This window comes from Erithacus rubecula (assembly GCF_903797595.1).
Source record: "Erithacus rubecula genome assembly, chromosome: 11".
Lineage (NCBI taxonomy): Eukaryota > Metazoa > Chordata > Aves > Passeriformes > Muscicapidae > Erithacus > Erithacus rubecula.
In genome coordinates this window covers 3295202-3317359 of record NC_136663.1, presented here as the reverse complement: position 1 = coordinate 3317359, position 22158 = coordinate 3295202, and the positions used below count along the sequence as shown (strand labels likewise).

The window sequence follows — 22158 nt, the reverse complement described above, 5'->3', positions numbered from 1 at the left end:
GCTCTCACACAGGAGCACTGTGGGTTCATGTGGGGTCGTGGCTCCTGGGGGGCTCTGGGGCTAATGCAATGTGGGGTAATGGTGCTGAATGTGCAGTACAAAGAGCAAACGAGGAGAGTGTGTCCTTTAGTGATTCCAGACCTTTTCTGCATGTTGGAGTGGGTTTTGGTGCTGTGTTCTGACCTTTGTCTGCCCTGATGCCTTGCTTTGGAGGGTACAGTTGTACCTTTGTGCACCCAGACCTCTCCCTGCGGCTTCCTCACTGATATTTGGAGGGTAAAAAATGGTGTTATTTGCACAACTTTGAGGGTGGGGGCGATTACCACAAAGCCTGAGATGTGTTGTTGTTGTTGTTTACATACAGGTGAGGTCTGCCATAAATCCTATACTCAGTTTTCAAACCTTTGTCGTCATAAGCGCATGCATGCTGATTGCAGAACCCAAATCAAGTGCAAAGACTGTGGACAAATGTTCAGCACTACGTCTTCCTTAAATAAACACAGGAGATTTTGTGAGGGCAAGAACCATTTTGCAGCAGGAGGATTTTTTGGCCAAGGCATTTCTCTTCCTGGAACCCCAGCTATGGATAAAACGTCCATGGTTAATATGAATCATGCAAATCCGGGCCTTGCTGACTATTTTGGAGCCAATAGGCATCCTGCTGGTCTTACCTTTCCAACAGCTCCTGGATTTTCTTTTAGCTTCCCTGGTCTGTTTCCTTCAGGCTTGTACCACAGGCCACCTTTGCTACCTACTAGTTCTCCTGTTAAAGGACTTCCCAGCGCAGATCAGACAAACAAAAGCCAAAGTCCCCTCATGACAAATCCTCAGATACTGCCAGCCACCCAGGATATTTTGAAGGCACTAAATAAACCACCATCAGTAGGGGAGAATAAGCCAGTGGAGCTTCAACCAGAAGGGTCCTCTGAAGAGAGGCATGAGAAACTCAGTGACCAGTCAGAGAGTAGTGACCTTGACCTTGACGATGTCAGTACCCCCAGTGGCAGTGACCTGGAAACCACCTCGGGCTCTGATCTGGAAAGTGACATTGAAAGTGAGAAAGAGAAATTTAAAGAAAATGGTAAAATGTTCAAAGAAAAAGTAAGCTCTCTGCAGAGCCTGGCGTCAATAAATAATAAGAAAGACCACAGCAATCATTCCATTTTCTCACCATCCTTAGAGGAGCAGACTGCGGTGTCGGGAGCGGTGAATGATTCTATAAAGGCTATTGCTTCTATTGCTGAAAAGTACTTTGGTTCAACAGGACTTGTGGGGCTGCAAGACAAAAAAGTTGGAGCCTTACCTTACCCTTCCATGTTTCCCCTCCCGTTTTTTCCAGCATTCTCTCAATCAATGTATCCATTTCCTGATAGAGACTTGAGACCGTTAGCCTTGAAAGTGGAGCCCCAATCACCCAGTGAAATTAAGAAGATCCCAAAGGGAAGCTCTGAGTCTCCCTTTGACCTCACCATAAAACGTAAGGAGGAGAAGCCACTTACCCCCATCCCCTCAAAGCCAGCAGCCCCCTCTGCATCCAGCCAGGACCAGCCCCTGGATCTCAGCATGGGCAGCCGGAGCCGAGCCAGCAGCACCAAGCCCGCCGAGCCTCGCAAGAACCACGTCTTTGGAGAGAAGAAAGGAGGAGACCTGGAGCAAAGGAAAGCTTCAGAGTCCTCCCTGCAGCACGCCAGGCCCACCCCATTCTTCATGGATCCCATCTACAGGTAAAGGACCCTCTGCTGCCTTGCAGCATCCTTTGGTGCAGGGCTCCCTCCCGGTGTCCCTGGAGGTGCCATTGCATTGCCAGGGCTTGGGGACACAGGCCACATGCTGACCTGTACAGCCCTTCTCCCATCCCAGTGCTCCAAGTGAGCCACAGGACTGGCAGTGCTGCAATTAGCAAGCCCTCATTGCCAGGAGTCATGAGTTTGACCTGCATAGCTTGGCATGCAGGGGTTGGATGTATTCTCTTACCCATCAATGAGTTGGCATCAGTATTGAATGTTTTATTTTATGTCGTTGGTTTGCCTGAAATTCATTTTCTTCCAAAACTCTGCCTACTCTGGCTTCCCCTGGAGATGACAGTGCCTCTCCCCAGGGTACTCCTTGTACTCCCCTCTGCCAGCTGCTCTTGAAATCAAGAGGAGTTTCCCACAAGTACAACAAGGAAATGCATTGGCCCTAAGGTGTACTAGAAGTGTAGAAATTGAGAATGATTTCTGCACTTTTTTACAATTATTTGAGTACTGAGTTGATTTCTTCAGGCATTTCATTCATAGAATTGAAGGCACAGCATCCTTGTGTGTACAAAGCCTCACCAGTGGGTTCCTTAGTCATAGAATTATCACAGAAAGGCTTGGGTTAGATGGGGGGCCTTAAAGCTCACCTGATTCCACCCCCCTGCCATGGGCAGGGACACCTTCCACTCCACCAGCCTGTGCAGATCCCCATCCTTGGGAAACCAACAGGAGCCTCACTCTTGGCTTTGAAAGGTGCACACTGTCAGTGAGCTGAGATTTATAAAAACAGTGGTAAAACCCAGACTTCCTGATGTTTCCCAGCAGAACTGAGATGGATCTCACTGGGATGTGAATTCCACCTGCACCCTGTGTGTGTCAGCCCCCCATTGCCCTTTCTTCTCTTATATCTGTAATGAGTCAAACTCATGCATCTAAATTAGTTTAGAGAAATATTAGCCATAAAAATATTTATCTGCAATATAAATGACTGATTTTACAACCACTTGTTAAGAAAAAAAGGATATTGCCATGTAAATTATGTTAATTTATTACTTTGTTTGAAAAAGAAATGCTATGGGCAAAGTTTTTGGAGAGTGCTGGGGCATAAGACAACAAGTCTGCATTATGAAGAAACAGGATATGATGCTATTTACTGAGATGGTTTTATTCATGCCAGATTTATATCTGTGTAAGACCATACATTTTCTTTGCATCATATTCATTTAAAGTGCCTGAAGCAGTGGAAATAATGATCTGTGCTTTATGGCCCTGCATTACCAACTAATTAAATTGCCCTGCAAACTCCCCTGCCCAGGGCATAGGGGTTGGAACTAGATGATCTTTAGGGTCTCTTCCAACCCAAACCATTCTGTGAGCCTGCATTGCTGTGATTTTAATGAAATCTGTACAAATTCTGGCAGCACAGGGTGAGGCCAGTTATTGCTGAGCCTTCCTTTGCCACGAGCCACCTCTACATGTGGACCATGCACAGCAGTAACAGAAAAAGCAAATCCCTCAAATTTCAATGCCTGTCTGAATTATCCATGCTGGGTTTTGCTGCCATGAGTGAGTTGCAGGATTTATTGCTGGCACCTCAGATTCAGTGTGTTTCTACAAGCCCTGCTTGACCTTGGCTGTGCACAGGGGAGATTTCCAGGGTGGTGGCTGTGATGTTATGTGTGGACAGATGGCAAGGGACCCATTGCTTAAAGGCTCTTAAATTCCTCACCTCTTAGTGCTGAGCATACTCAGGTGCCTTATTTCTCTATAAAAGTGCTTGGTAGTTAGTCATTGGTTCCAATTATAATGGTTACCAATCTTTTAAATGGGATAATTGCCTATATAAATGGTATAATCAGCTTTAAAGGTGATTCCCAGCCCCACCCTGCCAGTAATGAGCTGTGTGTGGGAATTAAGACTTGAGTGTCCTCCCTTATCTTTTACTGGTATCTCCTAGAAACAAATTGCTTGATGTGTGATTGCCTGTTTTAAACCTGAGTAGCTGTATGATTATTAATATCTGAGACTGATTCATCACCAGCAAATCTAATTTTAACATTTACAGAGTAGAAAAAAGAAAACTAACTGACCCACTGGAAGCTTTAAAAGAGAAATACTTGAGACCTTCCCCGGGATTCTTGTTTCATCCACAAGTAAGTATTTTGGGAATTTTGATGTTGTAAACAAGCCTGTTGATGCTTCAAAGCAGGTGCAGAGAAATGAATGCAGTCTTAGTCATTTTTGGATTTCCTAAATACACACAGTTTTTGCTGGACCATTGTGGTGGAAAAGCATAAGCATTGTTCTGAGCTTCTTGATGTTTTGCAGATGAAACAACATGTTTTGATTATAGAGGAAGCCAGATTCGAACTGAATGTGTCTTTTAGAACCATTTTCCTCCAAAACCATATTGTAGCTACCAACATTTGCAGCCACTCATGTCTTGAGCACTCTCCTGTGCTCTGAGCAAGGAGGGTCAGTACTGACCATGAGGGGCTGGTGCAGGTTCACAGTAAGGACAGCAAAGCTGAGCATCCCACTTCAAAAGGGATTTTATTTTGTTTAAGAACTTTCATAAAAAAAGTTTCCACCTGATGTTTCCAAGGCTCATAGCTCCATGGTTTCTTTGGTAGCAGCTGTGGGCTGCAGTGTGTGGGGAATCCCTGCACCTCCATTCCTGAAGAGAGAGTTATGAGAGATATTTATTGTTCATAGAACACAATCCTGGATGAAAAATGTTTAGGAGTGTGTCCCAAAACAGTTTAACAGCTGTGATGTGTATGTGGTATAGCAAGAAGATCTGTGTGCAAACTATACACTGCTTTTCTCCACCAGCACTGCACTCTCCTTTTGTCTTCCTCCTCCTTGCTCAAGGACATTTTGCTGAAAATCTCAGTTAAATCTTACACCTGAAATAAAATGCTCTGTGGTATTTACAGATTTGAGCTCCTTGCTGACTGTGGGCTGTTTCATCTTAGTAATGACACCCTCTACACAAACTGTATTTTAAGCACACAACCTTGAGCTGCTGTCTCTGGTTCAGGTTCCTCTGAATTCCAAGGCAAAATTCCAAGCCCAGTTATCTGCTACCAATTGTTTGGGTTTTTTTCCCCCCAATGAAGTCCTAACTTGATATGTCCTAACTTGCATGGAATATATTCTGAAATATGGCACTTCTGCAGAACTGGGAAGAGCAGCTGGTAGCATATATGGCTGCAGATACAGAAAAACACCCCTTTCCAATTTCAATGTCTGAACAAGTGTTGGATCTAAGTATTAAAGTATTTAGTAGTATTTACATGCTGTAAGTATTTATGGCATTAGGTAAGTATTTATAAGCATTAAATAAGAATTTAAGATGTGTTAAAATCACTGAGAATTTAAGTGCAAGGTTTAATAGCAACTTAACACATCCTGCTGGGTTACCTTAAATAAGGTAAATCTGCCCAATTGGCAAAACAAGTGAAAATTCCACTTTAGGAGCTGATAGTGCTAATGCACAAATACACAAAGGGCCTCACTGGTTCCTCTCCATCAAGTCAATGATTCTGTTAGAGCAGCTAAGGAGCTGTAAATTATGAGTAAATTATTTAAATGAGGGCATTTTAGATACTGCATTGATGGAAAGAGCAGGATTGTTTTGCTCAGTGCTCTGGAGCTGTTCAGATGCTGTAACTCAGGGTGGTTCAGTGCTGTTGGATTTGGGGGTTCTGAAGGTGTTGCTGCAGGTTTTTGGACTGACACCAGGGGTAGCTGGGGTGATCAGTGGGTGGGAAAGGGGCTGCTGGGGTAAAATTCACCGTTGGAGTTTGGCTGTGGTGGGCAGGAAAGGAGTTGGATATTCTTTCATGTAGCACTGTGTGACTGAGTTACCTGGGAGTCAGGTGAGGATGTGGGGGTGAAATGGAGACATTGGGCATTTCCCTGGTAATTAGAGGGATGTCAGGCTTCCACCCTTCAGGTTTTGTCCCCATCTTTGTTGAATCTCTTGTTGGTGGCCCAGGAAGGTCCCAGGGCTGTCACCAAGGACCAGCCCAGGTGGGGCAGAGATGATTACTCCCAAATTTCTCACTGAGAGAATAGAGAGCCCATGGCTGTGGTTTTATCCCTTGCCTGAGTGAGAGGGATAAGGTCTTTAACTTGGTGTGAGCTGGATGGATACAGAGGTCAGGAGTGTAACAGGCACTAAGGAACATTGTAAAAGAAAACCAAACCACCAGCACATGGCCTGTCAAAAAAGCAAATGTCAAAATGTTTTCTTGCAAACTTTAATAGAACAGAAAGGAGCCTCCTGTTTGCAAGGGTAGAATCTGGCTTGGTATTTATAGAGGGCTGGGGAAGGCTTCCAGAAAATCTGTTTTTCCTTTATAGTCCTGTTCACCCCTGTAAAAGCACAGGTGGGGAGTGCTCCACAAGTTTTCATTTTCTGATGGCAGGATTTAAAATATTTACTAACTAGTTGTGCATCTCCTAAAAGCTGTGGTTTTGCTCTTGAATTTATTCCTGAAAATTACCATCTCAGGGACTAAGAATTTATTATTTCTTAACTGGATAATATGAGAGCAAACAGATGGATCTCTCAAATAGGTTTCTGATATAGAAGTTACAGACATAAACCCTGAAGTCTATATCCTATCCCTGGTGCCCAAAAGTTATGAAAATTAGATAATTTAATGGCATTTCAGAATAATTTGCCATTACAAGAATCATATTTTTAGGAAGAGAACACCCGTCTCCAACAAATCATTTAGAAAAACATTTTTATTAGTATCTTTAGATAAAATCTTAATAAGTAGATTGATTGCAATAAAGATTCCAATGCAAGAATAATGTGTTGTTTTTGTTTCAATTTTGCTCCCAGTTCCAATTGCCTGATCAAAGAATTTGGGTAAGTTCATTGCTTATATTTTTGATTTAATCACTGTGAAATAAATTGCATAAGAAAAATATAATATGAAAGATAACTTACCTCTCAATTATGGAGCATGCCACTCTTTCCTACAGGGTCTTGCAGCTCAGCAGATAAATATTCTCTTATGTCAAATTGGCTTTATTTTTGTATACCTGATCCTGCTGGTTTGGTTTGGTGAAGGCAATGGGAGCTTTACCTGAGTGAGGATTGCAGAATACAGTTTTTGTTTATATGTGACTGGAATAGTTCCAGGCCTTTTTCCTTCAGAGATTGCAGTGAGATTTTCAGGCTGTAATCTTGTTAGATTGCAATAGTTAATAAATATTTAATCTACATTAAAATACAGAGTCTCAGAGGATTTAATGTTTCTCTCTCACTTGACTTCAGTGGGAGTTAGTCACTTAATAGTCACTTTAAAAGCTTTGAAATTTTTAGCCTAATTGCTCATTGCAGTGCTTAAAGCAGAAATAAAACACCCATTTATTTGCTGTATTTAGGTCAAATTTGTCCTCTGTGTATACTTAGATCACCCTCCTTACATGAACAGGAATTGTGCTTTAAGTGCACTGTGGGATAAATTTAGGCTTTCTCTTCTATTTTTGTAAAACCTTGTTTTTAATGCATCTGAACTCTTCACAAGAAGAAAAAGAGAAAAGCCACAGCAACTGCTTTTGCAGATGCAACTCCAAAAACTCCACGTTCTGCTCTCACTGCTGGCTCCTCAGCTGCAGCACCCAGCCCATAAATACTTGTCCCAGATTTTCCCAGCCTTTGGGCTTTGGAGGGGAGAGCTGGAGCCAGGAGGCAGGGCTGGGGTCCTGGCTCAGTGCTGCTCATTGCTCTGTCTGTGAGCTGGACTCATTGCACCAGGCAAAGCCAGAACTCTGCCCTGAGCTGGGATCTCCTGCCTGTGTGTCCCTGCACTGCTGCTGGAGGTGCTGCCCCTGCAGATGGGCTCTGAGCCATGCCCTCTGCCCCATGCCCTCCTTGGCACACTTCCAGAGCAGTGCTGGCCTTTGCTTTGTGTGCACATGTAGATTTTGATCCCACTTTCTTCCTGGGAAGAGCTATTTTATACAGCTGCAAAGATGCTCTGGGAGCCTGAGCTGGAAGGAGTGGAGCAGGCACTGAAGGATTCCTGAGAGCACCCAGAGGTGCTGCAGGAGCTCAGCAAGCAGGAGTGAGGTTAGATGCCAGACTTGGAGAGTGCAGGAGGTAGTTCCCAAATATATTTTTTTGGAAACTCATTGTAGGACATGAAGGGGCCATAGTAGTATTTGTGATTTGGTCCAGGCACGCTTAATCCTGTTGTCTCAGAAAAGTGGCTCTGCTTCAGCAGGTTTGGGAAGTGGGAAAACCCAGTGCAGACTGTTTCTTCTGTCTGCTTTCCTTGGCTTTGGCTTAGTCCTCACATTTCCATCATCCTGCTCCTTTTGTGAGTGTTTGTCTCCTGGCCATGCTCACGCTTTGAGCAGCTCCAGCAGAAATAGGTTTAAAACGTGGAGTGACTGAGCAGGATGCTGATTCATGGATGAATCTCATCTTGAGAGATTTGGTTTATGTCACACAAACCTTTCCACCTAAATTCCAGTTGGATGGGTCACATATTTCAAGATTATTTGAGATTTTTTTTTTATTGTTGGCTGGAGCCATATGGGGCAGATCAATAGGCAACACCCTCTTGAATAGATCAAGATTAATTTGATCTATTTATGCCATTTTGGTCCCATCAGGAGAAGGTTGCTTTAAGGAGGTTCTGTAATTTTAGTCAGACAATATTTGGTTTATGAAGAACCATTGCAAATAATTGAAACAACTTTGCAAATAATTGGAAAGGAATTTGGTGACTGCCTTAACAAAACTTTTGTTTTACTAGACTAATTTTAACTGAGCTTGATCCCCACCAATTGCATTCATACAAATCCAGTTATTGTGGAGCCATACTGCAGATCAGCAGGAGTTTCTTGCTACTGCTTCATAAAATTCAGCCACACGTGATTGGTGTCTTGAACGTGAATATAACTCAGCCAAGTTCCAGGGCTGGCTGTCCAAATACACTCAGTTTCAAGACAACATGATTCACAAATTGCAGATTTTCGAGGCAACATTATAACTTCAGCTGGGGGAGGGAGAAATCCTGAGCTTTAGCAGTTGGATTTTGTAGAGTTCCCCAAATAACAGTAGTAAAAATAGAAAGCAAACACTTGAACAGTTCTTTTCCCATGAGGTCCGGCCATAAAGTCAGTTGTTTTTGTGATAGTAGCAATGAAGGAGTCACGTTTGTCAAATATGAGGTCATGCAATTCATGACATTGTCTGCAAGATTATTTCACATCATCAGGTTATCCTTAAAAAGCACCAACAGCAAACCTTCACTTTATTTATGCCACTTTTTCTTGGGCTGGTTAATAAATTTTAAGACAAATGTCCAAGGCCCCTGCTGATGATATCTTGCCTGCTGAAATGTTTATAAATACTTGTTTTAGCCGATTATGGTAATGTCTGCATTTTTGAGCTGGGGCTGGGGAATTGTGACTGCACATTAGTTTGCGTCAGTCGGAGGTTAATGGCCTCTCAGGGAGGTGGGGGAAAGCTGCTTCCTTTTCCAGACATCTGGACACAGATAGAATCAACAGCTCTTATATATGTAAATCAAAAGTTGCTGTTCTATATAAAACACTGTCATTCACTGATGGCAGATTAGGAGCGCCTGACTTGTCCGTGAGGCAATAGCTTTGTGTAAAATATGTAACAGGATCTCCTCCCTCTCCTGCCTCCTTGGAGAGCTTTCTCCATGGGCATGGCAATTCCTCTAATCCAATCCTTGAGGTCAAGCAGTGCTTTCCCCCCCGTGCCCCATTTGGGGATCACCACAGCCCTTGGGTGTTGGGTTGGGCTGCAGAACCCCCTGAAAGAACAGCTGGTGGCTTTAGCCACACATCTGCCTCTCTGTGGTCCCCTGGAGAAGGGAGATGACCATGGGCATCCACCCAACCCCCTAGGACAGACACCCTCAGCAGCACCTCTCTCCAGGAGTTTGGTGGCTTGAGCAGCATCTCCATGGCCAACACAACTCATGGAGGCAGGTTTTGCTTTGCCATCAGTGTTTGGAGGGATGAAGAGCTACTTCAGTTGTGTTTCAGCTGGAAGAGGGAGTTTCATTTTGGAAGGAAGGTCATCTCCTGGATTAACATGTAGTCATTAAAAAAAAAGTGGTGAGGGAAAGAGTAGGAACAAAATAGTGATTTTTACAATCATTGAAGATTACCAGTGGTGCCACTGGGCCCTGAAGTGTGGCCTATGTCTGTAAATGCCATAGGAAGAAGGGTGAGCAGGCTGAGAGTTTGTGACTGTTTACTGTGAGTAGCCAAATCCAGAACTGACTATGAAGGTTTTGCAGAAGATTCAGAGAAAGCTGAGTTACCAGGATTAAAACAGCAATAAAAGTCAATATAGTAAATACCCAGTAATACCAAGGGGAAAGTGTGACTTTTAACTCCCATCATTCAGGAAAAAGATCTTGAAGTTGGTAGTCTTATGAAAATATCACCTGAGTGCTTAGCAGAAAGGAATTGAAAACATTATTATGTTATACTGCTTTCAGGTCTTGAATACAGCTAAAGTTCCTCTCAAAAGGCCATAGCAGAATTAAAAAAGACACAGAAAAGTGCAACAATGATGATGACAGGTAGGGAACAGCTTCCATTCAAAAAGGGACTAAATAGATTTTGATTTTTTCAGCTGGGAAAAAAAAAAAAGCTTGAGGGAGCTGTGCCCCAACCCCTTGAGCCCATCAATGGTGTGAACAGAACCTAAATGAGGAATGGTTATTCATTAGTGATAACAATACCAAAAAAAAAAAAAAACCCACAGAAAATATCAGGCAAAAGGCTTAGAAGGAACAAAAGCCAGTATCTTTTCATATGCACCTAATTAAATTGGTGAACTCTCCTTGACAGAAATATAAATGGGTTTGAAAAGGTTTAGCCAAGTGAGTGGGAGCAGCAGCAATGGCTGTTCAATGTTGCAATGGAGATGCAGCCTCCAGTTAATGCTCTTGCACCTCCCTGTGCTGGTGTGTGGCAGTGGGGACATCTGTCCCTTGCCCACCCTCCTGTGTGTCCCCTGGAGCCACTGCTTGGCACTGAGTACCAGCTTCCAAAACCTCACATCACAGGTTTGGAATTCCTGCTTGGTTTTGTGTCTGAATTAGTCCTCAGTGCAAAACCTCTGGATTTCTTACTGCTCAGCTGGTGTTTTGCAAACAGACTGGTGAGCAGGGCTGCCTGCCTGCACTGAAGGTGATGGACAGCACGTTGTGGATCAGGGCTGCAGGATTTCATGAGCTGTAAAATGCCCCCACAGCCCAGGAACCCATCTCACCACAGGGATTTGCATCTTGAAGGCTCTGAGCACCAACACACTACAGGACTTCTTAAGAAAATGCCCCAGTTTTGGTTCTTGGGAGCCCTAACTACAGCAGATAATACCAGCTATAATTATCCTGATAGCAGTGGAGTGACAGTGCCTTGGCTCAGCAAAGCTGTGGGGCCAAACACTTCCCATTGGTGCTGGTGCAGTTCTTGAATAACATAAATCATACCAGGTCACCACATAAGTCAGGCTTAAAAAAAAAAACCAACAACTAAACAGCAGAACAGCAAGCACAATAGTCATTCCTATGGTGAGAAACATATTTTTAGAAAGAGTAATACTTTAAAATAATTGGAAGTGCTCATGTTTCCTCTGGATGAGGGATTTGAGATTAGGTGCTGATTTCATACCTATTTTGGGACTGATGTAATCCTGGAGGCAGTGTTGGTGGTGGGGCTGATCTGCATTGCTGTGCGTGAAACAAGAGTCCACCTCAGCTTCTACTCTGCAAAATCCTGGAAATAAGAACTAAAACAAAAATCAGCATGACTAAGCCATTTTAAATGTAAAGGGGAAAATAGTTGCTTTAATATATTACTGACGGGCACCATGTGCATGAGAAATTGTGATCCAAAAGTGATTTAAATCCACTAGATAATGAAATGGACTTGAATATTAAATATACATAAATAAAACATTTATTATACTTCTCAGTACCCTTATTATTCTTCGCCATAAATATGTGATATCATAACCCATGCACTGTCTTGTCACTGCTAATCAGCCTGAAGGCCAAAGGGCATTTTTCATTCAAACCATTTATTTTCAGCAGTTGTAAAATAGATGAGTGAATTTTTGTGGGGAACAATTAGAAGGAATCAAAGGCAGTGAAATGACTGTTTTAAAAGCTCTAGGAATCAATTCCAACCAAAGGAGAAGATGAAGTCGTATAAAAAGAAATATATGATAATGTTGAGGTGTATGGGTTGATAATGACATCTCAGTGCTGAGATAGAATTACCTCCTCTCCCAGCAGCATCATCATTACATATCTCATGCCTGTGATCAGTACATGTCAAAATCCTTCATATTGACAAATGTGCTGTCCACTTGCATCTGTGGAGAATGTTTTAGCAGCTGAGTGATTATGAATCAAACCCCAGAGCTTACAGCCCTTGCTGCCTCGCAATGCTTTCACATTTGTTGCCTGACAAGTAAATGTATCTTGACTTCCCTCTGAGATTTTTTATTTTTTTCCACCGTGTTTGATGAAAGACATTTGGCAAATTGGCAGTGGTACCCTGTACGTTGCAATTTGTACTCAGCATTAGGAATTTGAGCATGAAATGAGAGGGCAGGCTACAGGCTAAAGGGAAAAAAACAACCCAACCCAAAGGCAGAGCTAACCAGCATGGAAATAGTCATGCCAGGAGACAACCGTGTAATTCTGCCAATGAAAATAAAATTAAAGAAACCTGCAAAAATGTCCAGTTCTTCCAATTAAAATTTCAGTTTTCCAACAATCAGAGGAACCTTTTATAGATTTTGAAGAACAGTCTGTGGAGATGTTCCAGCTGAGAAGGGTTCAACATCTTGTCTTTCATATAATTTCCTTCTTTGTTACTAGCAAGATCTTGCACAGGGTTCGTGCTGTGGGTTTGGTGCTCTGTAGGTGAGAGCCTGGCTTTCTTATTTTTCATTTTTTTATGCTGTTATAAAGAGGTGGATGGTTATTCTCACCTCTCAGTAGGCTCAGCAGCATTCTTGAACTCTTGAAGTGGTAATGCTTGACATTTTGGAGGAGCTTTTCGTGGTCTGTTCCAGACACCTTAAAGGAAACTGTTCTCCAGAAATTATTTAATCCCTTCTCCCTGCAAATTACAGACAGCTAATCAAGAGTGGAGCCATCCCAAAGCACATAGGAGTTACAAGCAGCTAAAGATAGAGCAAGACTATTAAGAGGTGGAAAAATAGCATAGACATCTAACAGATAATGTGAATACAGAACACCAAACCCACCAAAGCTTCATTTCTTCTGTGTTTATCGAATGGTCTTTGGTTCTGATGGACTAGAACATTGGACTGGATGGCTGGATGTGTCTGGGACATTGATGGAGCCTCTTTGGATCTGGATTGTTGCAGCCCTTGGTTGAGCTAGTGTTCATAAGGTTTCCTCTGCAATATGCATCATCTGCAAGTCCTCAAAAAGTAAAATTAGAAATGGCAGTATTATTTCTGTTCATTTGGTAATATATATTCAGTGATTTAGATGGGATGCACAGATTTTTAGGCACACAACCACAGAGCACGACTGCAAAACCTGGAATTTTACAGGAGAAAAATAAGAAACACTGGCTATCACAATGGCCCATAATTTTCAAGACTGCAGCTCTACACTGGTTTTTTTTTTCCCTTTTCTTCTTTCCCTTGTCATTCGACGTTCCCCGCATTCCGTGTCCCCGGTGGGGGGCAGAAAGCCGAGGGAACCATTCAAGCCCTTGGTTGAGCTAGAGTGTTCATAAGGTTTCCTCTGCAATGTGCATCATCTGCAAGTCCTCAAAAAATAACATTAGAAATGGCAGTTATTATTTCTGTTCCTTTGGTAATATATATTCAGTGATTTAGATGGGATGCACAGATTTGTAGGCACACAACCACAGAGCACGACTGCAAAACCTGGAATTTTACAGGAGAAAAATAAGAAGAAACACTGGCTATCATTACCCTCATGGCCCATAATTTTCAAGACTGCAGCTCTACACTGTTGTTTTTTTTTTTCCCCTTTTCTTCTTTCCCTTGTCATTCGACGTTCCCCGCATTCCGCGTCCCCGGTGGGGGCAGGAAGCCGAGGGGGCCGTTCACCATGGTGGGCTGTGTGTGTCTCCTGCTGCAGGTGTCAGCTATAGAGAACATGGCCGAGAAGCTGGAGGGTTTCGGCGCCCTGAAGCCGGAGGGCAGCGAGCTGATGCCGGCGGTGCCGTCCGTGTTCAGCTTCCGCGCGCCGCCCAGCGCGCTGCCCGAGACGCTGCTGCGCAAGGGCAAGGAGCGCTACACCTGCAGGTACCCACCCTCCTGGCACCCCTCTGACAGCCTCTGCCTGCCCACCGTGGGCTCCTGCCATCAGCAATGCCCTGCAGGGAGCAGGGAGGTTGTGCCAAGCACTGGGCTCGGCACTGGTTGAGTGATGTGCCCAGTTCTGTGCCCTCGGTTCAGGGATGGTGAGATGCTTGAGATGAGGGGCTGGAACACAAACACTGTGAGGAACAGCTGAGGCAGCTGGTGTTGTTCAGCCTGGAGAAAAGGAGATTCAGGGGTGACCTTATCACTCTTCCAGCTCCCTGAAAGGTGATTGTAGCCAGGTGGGATTTGTCTCTTTCTCCAGGCAGAACTAACAGAATGAGAGGACACAGCCTTAAGCTGTTCCAAGGGAAATATAGGCTGGATATTAGGAAAAACTTTTTTACAGAAAGAGTGATCAAGTATGATCTGCCTGGGGAGGCAGTGAAGTCGCCTCCTCTGGATATATTTACAAACAGACTGGATGTGGCACTCGGTGCCATGGTGCAGTTGAGGTGTTAGGGCATGGGTTGGACTTGGTGGTCTTGAAGATATCTTCCAACCTGGTGATTCTATTTATTAAATTATTGGTGTTACGAAACAAAGAGCTCTCCCTTGATGCCTTCGAGTGGATACCTAGAACAGAAGCTAGACAACATTCAGAGAATAAAGTGGGTATTTATTAAAGGCCTTCAACAGGTACACATTGGGCAGCCAGAAGCCTCCCAGAGGCTACCCAAGATGAACGATGGTCACAAGATTTTCAGATAATTTTAAGTCCATTTACATATCAGGGATTAATCCTCCAATTACAGTTCCAGCTAATGGAGTAATTTACTCCAACTTCACCCCTCCCACTTCACTGTGGTTTATGTCTTTCAGCACCTGAGACAGTGAGGTGCCCTTGAGTTTCAGGCCTGGAGGAATTATTTTGTCTGACCAAATTGTGAAGACAGTAGCTAACACTCTACAGGGAGTTTTAGAGTTATACACTAAAGCAGTACAGGATCTGAAAAATATAAAAGCTAAATCCTAAGGCATCACCCTGTATCCCAGCAGTTTGATAAATGAGGTGGAAACTGTTATATAAACAATTCCTTTTTTCCCAAATTTTCTCATCACTTTCATATATGAAAGTGTGCTTTCATTATTGATTTTTTTGATCATAAACTACAGACGTGTTTTCTCTCGGGCTTCTGGTTTTAATATCCAAAGGGATCAGTGATAAAATACATGACTTATTAGGACTTGTGTGTACAGACTTAAAAAAAAAAAAAAACCACAATGAAGATAGTCTTTGAATGTGCACCCAAAATGAATGGGGGCTTTGTCAAGGAGAGTGGAATTAGCTGTGTGGGTATTTTGAAGGCTTATACATCACGTTGTGAAAAAATAAATGGGATGTTAAAAGTATAGGGATGCAATCTTCAAAGATTTCACATGGAGCAGCCACTACCCTCCTTCACTTAAGAGAGTGCTGCATGTGCTCTGCCCCCATGCAAAAATGGGCTCAATGTCCTCAACAGAATGGGCCAATTATAAACTGAATATTAATATGTTACTTGAAGGAAGGGGGAGAACTCACGATAATTTTATTTTTGCCATTTTTTTTTCCTGTGACATATTATCGAGGTTGGAGAATGGTTTTTAAATTGCACTGTTTAGGTCTCTATATCATCTCCAGAACGTGCAGGCATTTGACAGTGGCATATCAGTTTATCTGATCTTTTTGAAAACATGTCACCTTCTTTCAAGACATGTTGTTATAGAAACATACCTTGATGGATTAGGTCTTTGAGTCTTGTCTGCTCTGATCCTATTCAATGCACAGAACGGTGTCACGTTTGCTGACATGTAGAATTGGTTGAAAGGTTTGAAATTTGCTTACACAGAGGCAGAAATCCAAGGCTTCAATAACAGATTCTCTTGATTCCAAATCTGAATGAGGCTGGTAATCACCCAGTTGCCTTAGAACCTTGGGGTGATCTTTAAAACAGGTTTTTCATATAACCAAATAAAGCTGGTTGGTGCCAGCAGTTCCAGCCCCACTCCTGTGTGTGTGACATTTGCTGAATGCTTTTATTGAGATGTTTTTGCACCAAAGCCATGCCAGTAGGACCATATTGTGATAATTCCATTTGGGCTGTGCATCCAGTGCAGCTCAAATCGTGAGCCACAGAAGGTTGTGTTGTCTTATCAAAGATTTTCTTATCACAGATACTGCGGCAAGATTTTCCCGAGATCTGCGAACCTGACCCGTCACCTGAGGACGCACACTGGAGAGCAGCCCTACAGGTACCACCCCCCTCACCCCTGCCTGAGCTGTGCCCAAGCTTTGGGGTCCCTTCCACAGCAGATATTTTCTGTGAATAAAGCCAGGGAATTCAGCTCCAGCCCTTCCTCCTTAGCTTTGGACCCACCATTGCGCTTTGGTCTCGGAGTTTTATGCATTTGGTGCTGATCCTTGGTGTTGAAGCTGCAGAAAAGGAGAGAGCTTTGGTGTTAGTGAAGTTCTTTTGGCTGGGGCAGCTTCCCAATGCAGTTCCCAACTCCTGCCTTTGCTGAGCCAGTGATTGAAGTGATGTTCAGTAGGGCTCATGGACGTATTTTTCCCTTCCAATTTTTTTTTTTTTGTTGTTGTTGTTGGAGTCATGTGGTGTTATTTGCAGCCTAAATTTGTGTGATTTGTCAGTCATCTGATTGCTGAAAGGTCCTGGTTGCAAAGGTGTTACTGTATTTATTTGTTTCCTGCCTAATCTAGATGCTTTCTGAGGTCTGCTTAACCAAAATCCATGTGGGTGTACTCTCCTGTTGATTATATGTGTGTGGTACTGAATACAGGACAGTCACATGCAGAAATGTGTATAAAGCTCCACCTTATTGAAAATGAAAGGCTAATTTAAACTGGAAAGAGGCCAGTTCATGTTCCAGTAAAACAAATGCACAGATTTCTGCATTTTACGAGCTGTAAAGAGCGGAGTAAGCTCATTGTTTGTGAGGAAACAATGTTTTTTGCATCTAGTCTCTTTGGGAAATGAGATTCACATCTAATTTTATTGAAGGAAGGTCTTGATGCATATTATACCCGTTCACTGCATAAAAGCCACAAGCAATTAGTAGCATAATGGGTGATTTCAGCACTAAAAAAAAATTGACATCACTGACAAGTGTAAGAGAGGCACGGGAGAAGTGAAAGATTGAAAAACTAAAGTGGTGAAGACTCTTGGCTAGTTGCCATTCAGAGAATTTGGAATAGTTATAGTATGACTTAGTAATGGCTTAAAGAGCAATACAGTAAAGGCTTTAGGGACTCCAAATCACTACAGAGTATGAAAATTGATGCCTCTGGTACCAGAGTGATAGACTAAACTACTCACATTGGCACAGTATTAAAGGTTGGGATTGTTTATTGCTGGTTTTTGCAAGATAACCAAATTTCCTCTGGGATTAGCAATCAAGCAAGCTAATTCCTCAAGAAAAGATTTAATCACACAGTATAATTGAGAATAGGAAAAGAAATAGCCCTTTTTACCTTATTTGAGCATTAGAAGAGATCTGTTTCATGTTTTTTCCAAAAGTGTTTAATTGTATTGTATTGGCAGCACATGAAACAATAGAGTTATTGCTCTACTGTTTTCAAACTTCCCAACTTTGCGTGCAACAGTTTTAAAAACATGGGACTCAATTACCATAGCTAATTTGATGCCATAAGCTCAGAAATATTATGCTCATTCCTAGAGGCAGTATTTAACCTATGAAGTCTAATGTGAATTAAAGCTGAAAACCCACCATAGAAGTTATGTCTCCATTCCAAGAGCACAGCACTCCAGTTAGCCAAAATTTGTCTTTATATCAGGGAGGATTGAGCCTCAGTAAGGAACAATGAGGTGGGGTTGGGTGCTGAGGGCTCTTCATGTATCTTAGGATAAATCTTACATTTCCAGCTACTAACAAACTCTTTCCTACCCACTTGTTTTGTTGTTGTTGTTTTTTTTTTTAGATGCAAATACTGTGACAGATCCTTTAGCATATCCTCTAACCTGCAGAGACACGTGCGTAACATCCACAATAAAGAGAAGCCATTCAAGTGTCACTTGTGTGACAGGTGCTTTGGTCAACAAACCAATCTTGACAGACATCTAAAAAAGCACGAGAATGGGAACATGTCTGGTATGTTCTGTCTTTTCCCTCCTGTCTCTTCCCTCCCCAGGCTGCCCTGTGCAGGGATTGCCCATTCCCTGTCAGCTCTGCCCAGTGTCCACACTGCTCAAAGGGTGGGGGGGGTTGCAAAATATGTAAGTGCCTGAGCTCTGCTGACATTTAAAGTGCTTTGAAAATCCCAGCATAAACTCTCCCCTTGTGTAACTTAAGACCACTGGATGATGTCTTTTCTTTTGGTTTTAATTAAGCCAACCCATAGAGTTTTGAGGACAGACTGGGAAAATTGGGTTAATCCAATCTCTGCAATCACTTGGTTCTCAATAGGAGTCCTAGATTTAGAGTCTCAGGGGGCACTTCTACAGATTTTCCTGGCACCTTCTGAAATATTCCCACTGTCAGGGGCTGAAAAGCACTGGCTGTTATGGAGCTAATGGTGCCTCACAAGCTCCAAAGCAAATTGGTCACTGCACAGCAGCAGCAAGGGCAGTGGCAGGAGGGGATGTCATTGGGCTGGTTTGGGTATCTGCAGGGTTTAATAAAAACCCTTTCTGTAGTGCTTTCAGTCTGCATTTTGCCTCAAGGGAGAAAACCAGGGGCTTGCAGTGAATGCAGAGCTGTCCCTCAGTGCTCAGAGAAAGGTGTCTGACACTCTGTGCTAATGAACCTGGGTGATTATGTCAATGGCTGCTCCATATTTTGAACAATTCTGCAGAATTGATAGCTGAAAATTCAGCTCCATTTGCTCAGTTGAGCCATTGGTCTAAGGACAGTTATCAATAAACAGTCTTGGAATCACGAGGAGCAGGAGGGAGATGTTGAAATAGAGATGTGGCAAAAGTGATGATAAATCATGATGATAAATGGTACCTAGCATGCAGCCAAATAATTTTGGCTTGAAATCACCTTTGCCCATGAATAATTACTAATTACTGGTTTTATGGCCAAAAGCTGGTAATTCACACTGATCAACTTTTGGGTCTCACCCATTTTAACCAGCTTCCATTTCACTTTGATTTAAATGGTTAAATATAGAAAATGTAAAAGAGCAGCAACAGATGTCATATGTTTTGCTTTAAGGTACTGCAACATCTTCACCTCACTCAGAACTGGAAAGCACAGGGGCAATCCTAGATGACAAGGAAGACTCTTACTTCACAGAAATTAGGAATTTTATTGGAAACAGCAACCACAACAATCAATCCCCCCGAAACTCAGAGGAGAGGTGAGTTGTGTCTGCTCTGCCTTCAGAAGGTGCCCACTGCTCCTTTCCCAGCTCTGTAGACCTGATTGTTCACTTTTGATGATGTCTGGAGCCAGAGTTATTTTAGAATCTGGTTGCTTCAGTGGCCACCTTGGTGTCTTAGGAAAAGATATGTGTTGGTTCCCTCCTCCCCACTGTGTATGAAGATGTTCCTAGTGGGAGATGCTGGACAAGAGATTCCATCTGTGAACACATTTCTCCTTGTATCTGGAGCTCTCTGTTTCAGACTCCCAGATTTAAATCTGCTGAAAAATTCCTTTTCTTTACATTCACGGCAGGACAGGTGAATTCTACATCCTGTGGCTGAATGTATGGAGCCTCAGGATTTAAGTGCAATTTCAATGTGTAATTAATAAAGTAGACCAAGCTAAATTCTTGGATCAAATGGAAGATTGTAGCTGAAAGTCCTTTCCCGTAAGTAATTCAATCCCAAGAAAGATGCTGAGTAGCCAAAAGCCCGTGAGGCTGTGGGTGGGAGTCCACAGAGCTCCACCATGTCACAGAGCTTTTTCTACTAAGATTTATTAAGTATATGGGTGTTTGAATTCTTCTGAACTAACAGAAGAGAGACCACTTCTAAATATTTTCAGTTAATAAAAGTACAGCTAAGCAGAAAAGGCTGTGGGATGGAGCCCCACATATTTCTTTGGGATTGGTGTTGCATTATGCATTATTTTCCCTTTTGAATTGGCATTGCATTATCAACATCAAAAAATTCTTACTGTTGGTGACAAACTCTGCTGTCTCCTCAATTTCTAGATGCCTTTGTGAAGGGATAAAAGGGGTGGACACAACACAATTTCCACAAAAGTATTGGATTAAGTGATTACATGCATATTCAAATTTCATTCCATCTTGATTGGCAATGAGGGCTTGGGATTTTTTCCTTGCACATCTGGTCTCAACATGTCCTCCAACAGGAAGTCAGAAAAGTGGAAAGGTTGCTGGGTTGTACAGTGTTTCCTTTCTAAATTTGGCACTTCAGACTGCTCTTGACGGATATTTTATCCCTGGCAAATTGCTGCATTTGAAAGCATAATTAGAGAATCTGTTTTCTTAATCACATGGCTTTTGTTACTTTGGTTGTAGTCCATCTCCCTTTCATTTCTAGCAGCCTCAATTGAGCATAACAAGCAAGTTGGCAGCCCAAACTGCACTCAGCAATTTCTTATTTCTGCCTATTTAAATAAAAGATGATAAAGAGATATTTCTCTGATGATCTTAGAGGGAGGTGGCTGCTTCAGCTCTCCCTGTTCTGCACAACCTCAGATTTTTTTGATACTGTTCTAAAGACAGACCGTTCCCTAGAGCATTTTTTAAATGCAATCCTAAACTCATGGCAGTCAGCTGGAATTTGCTCTGAACACAAATGAAGCTCTAATATGTTCAGGAAAACGATGCTATTACTGTGGCAGAAACCATCTTTGCTCCTCAGAAAGCCCATCTGCTACAGCAGAAAGTCAAATGTTAACCACCAGCAAGGCTGTGAGGGTTCATCTTATCTTGCTCCAGCGTTGGGTCTGTCCCACATTGTCGCGCACAGTTTGAAGCACACGGAGTCTGAAGCAAACTGCGTGCGGACAATAAGGTTTCCATTTTTATAACTGTATTCCTGGAAGAGTTAAGGACCTTTTGCACAATGAGAACAATAGATGAATCAAGGCCTCTGTGCTACATGACGTGATGGGGGCAGATACAGTGGTAGCATGAATTTTGGGGGGGCTCCACTGGGTGCAGCTCATTCACATCGCTGTGCCTCTGCTTGGGCGTTCGTTGGGGCCAAATTTCTTTAGCTCTTGTTTGATGTGATGGACACAGAGCAACTCTGGCAGCTCTGAATCCTGCAGGGTTGAGACCATTACCAAGCCCCTACTCCACTGTGGGCATTATGTCCTTGATAAAAATCCTGTAGGAAGTAGTTAAGAGAAGTCATTGTCTGAGAGCAAAGGGCAGCGTAATAACAGCGTGTAGACCAAATGGTTTTCCATGTGTGTATTGCTGTAATTACTCGTTTAATAAGAATAAATGCACTTAAATTGCCATATGACCTTTCTTTTCATTGCTTTTTACCCTTCAAATCAGTCAATAACCTAGTTCAGCACGGAGGTAATATTGCAGGCCACTCTTCAGGTCTCCAGCTGAAGTCTCCTAGGTTCCCATGTATGAAATCCATCCATTCACTGAAGCAATATGGCTTCCAAAGGGGTGGTAGCATGCAAAATTAATTATGCATGAAATTTTGACTTTAAAACTCTGAATGCAATACTGGATGCCATTTTTTGTTAAAAATGCCAGATCTGATTTTCGGTTTCTTGGCCCCTACAGCTTCTGTTAAAAGGAAGTGAGTTGTTTTGCCCAGACTACATGTATGATTGGAAATTTGAGATGAAATAATGCATGAGAAAATTTGGAATGGTTATCTGAACATGCCTCTGTTAGAACAGTAGTTTTAGCAGGATAGCAGGAAAATCCCACGATGGTGCTATAACATCCCACTGATTTCTGAGTGGAATTTTTTCCAATGCTGCCTGAATGTCTGAAGCTAAGCAAGATATAAAATACAGAAATCACTTTATTCTGCTGGGACAGATGCTTTTCAGATCTGCCTCCAAGAGCCTGCCGATGAGGAGCTTTCATATCTGATCTGTGTTTAT

The 22158-nt window shown here is 42.7% G+C and overlaps 1 protein-coding gene across 7 annotated transcripts in view; it reads left to right on the top strand.

The window, feature by feature from the left end:
* MECOM (MDS1 and EVI1 complex locus) overlaps positions 1-22158 on the top strand; it is a 321765-nt gene that overhangs the window by 296415 nt on the left and 3192 nt on the right. For 3 of the 7 annotated variants that reach the window (XM_079315321.1, XM_079315320.1, XM_079315324.1), the window contains 7 exons: positions 365-1724; positions 3805-3892; positions 6601-6627; positions 13919-14085; positions 16300-16377; positions 18083-18252; positions 19321-19465. In XM_079315321.1, coding sequence (XP_079171447.1) covers positions 365-1724; positions 3805-3892; positions 6601-6627; positions 13919-14085; positions 16300-16377; positions 18083-18252; positions 19321-19465 — 2035 coding nt within the window. The remainder of the gene's footprint in view (positions 1-364; positions 1725-3804; positions 3893-6600; positions 6628-13918; positions 14086-16299; positions 16378-18082; positions 18253-19320; positions 19466-22158) is intronic. The other 4 variants (XM_079315323.1, XM_079315322.1, XM_079315325.1 and 1 more) reach the window with 3 other exon arrangements.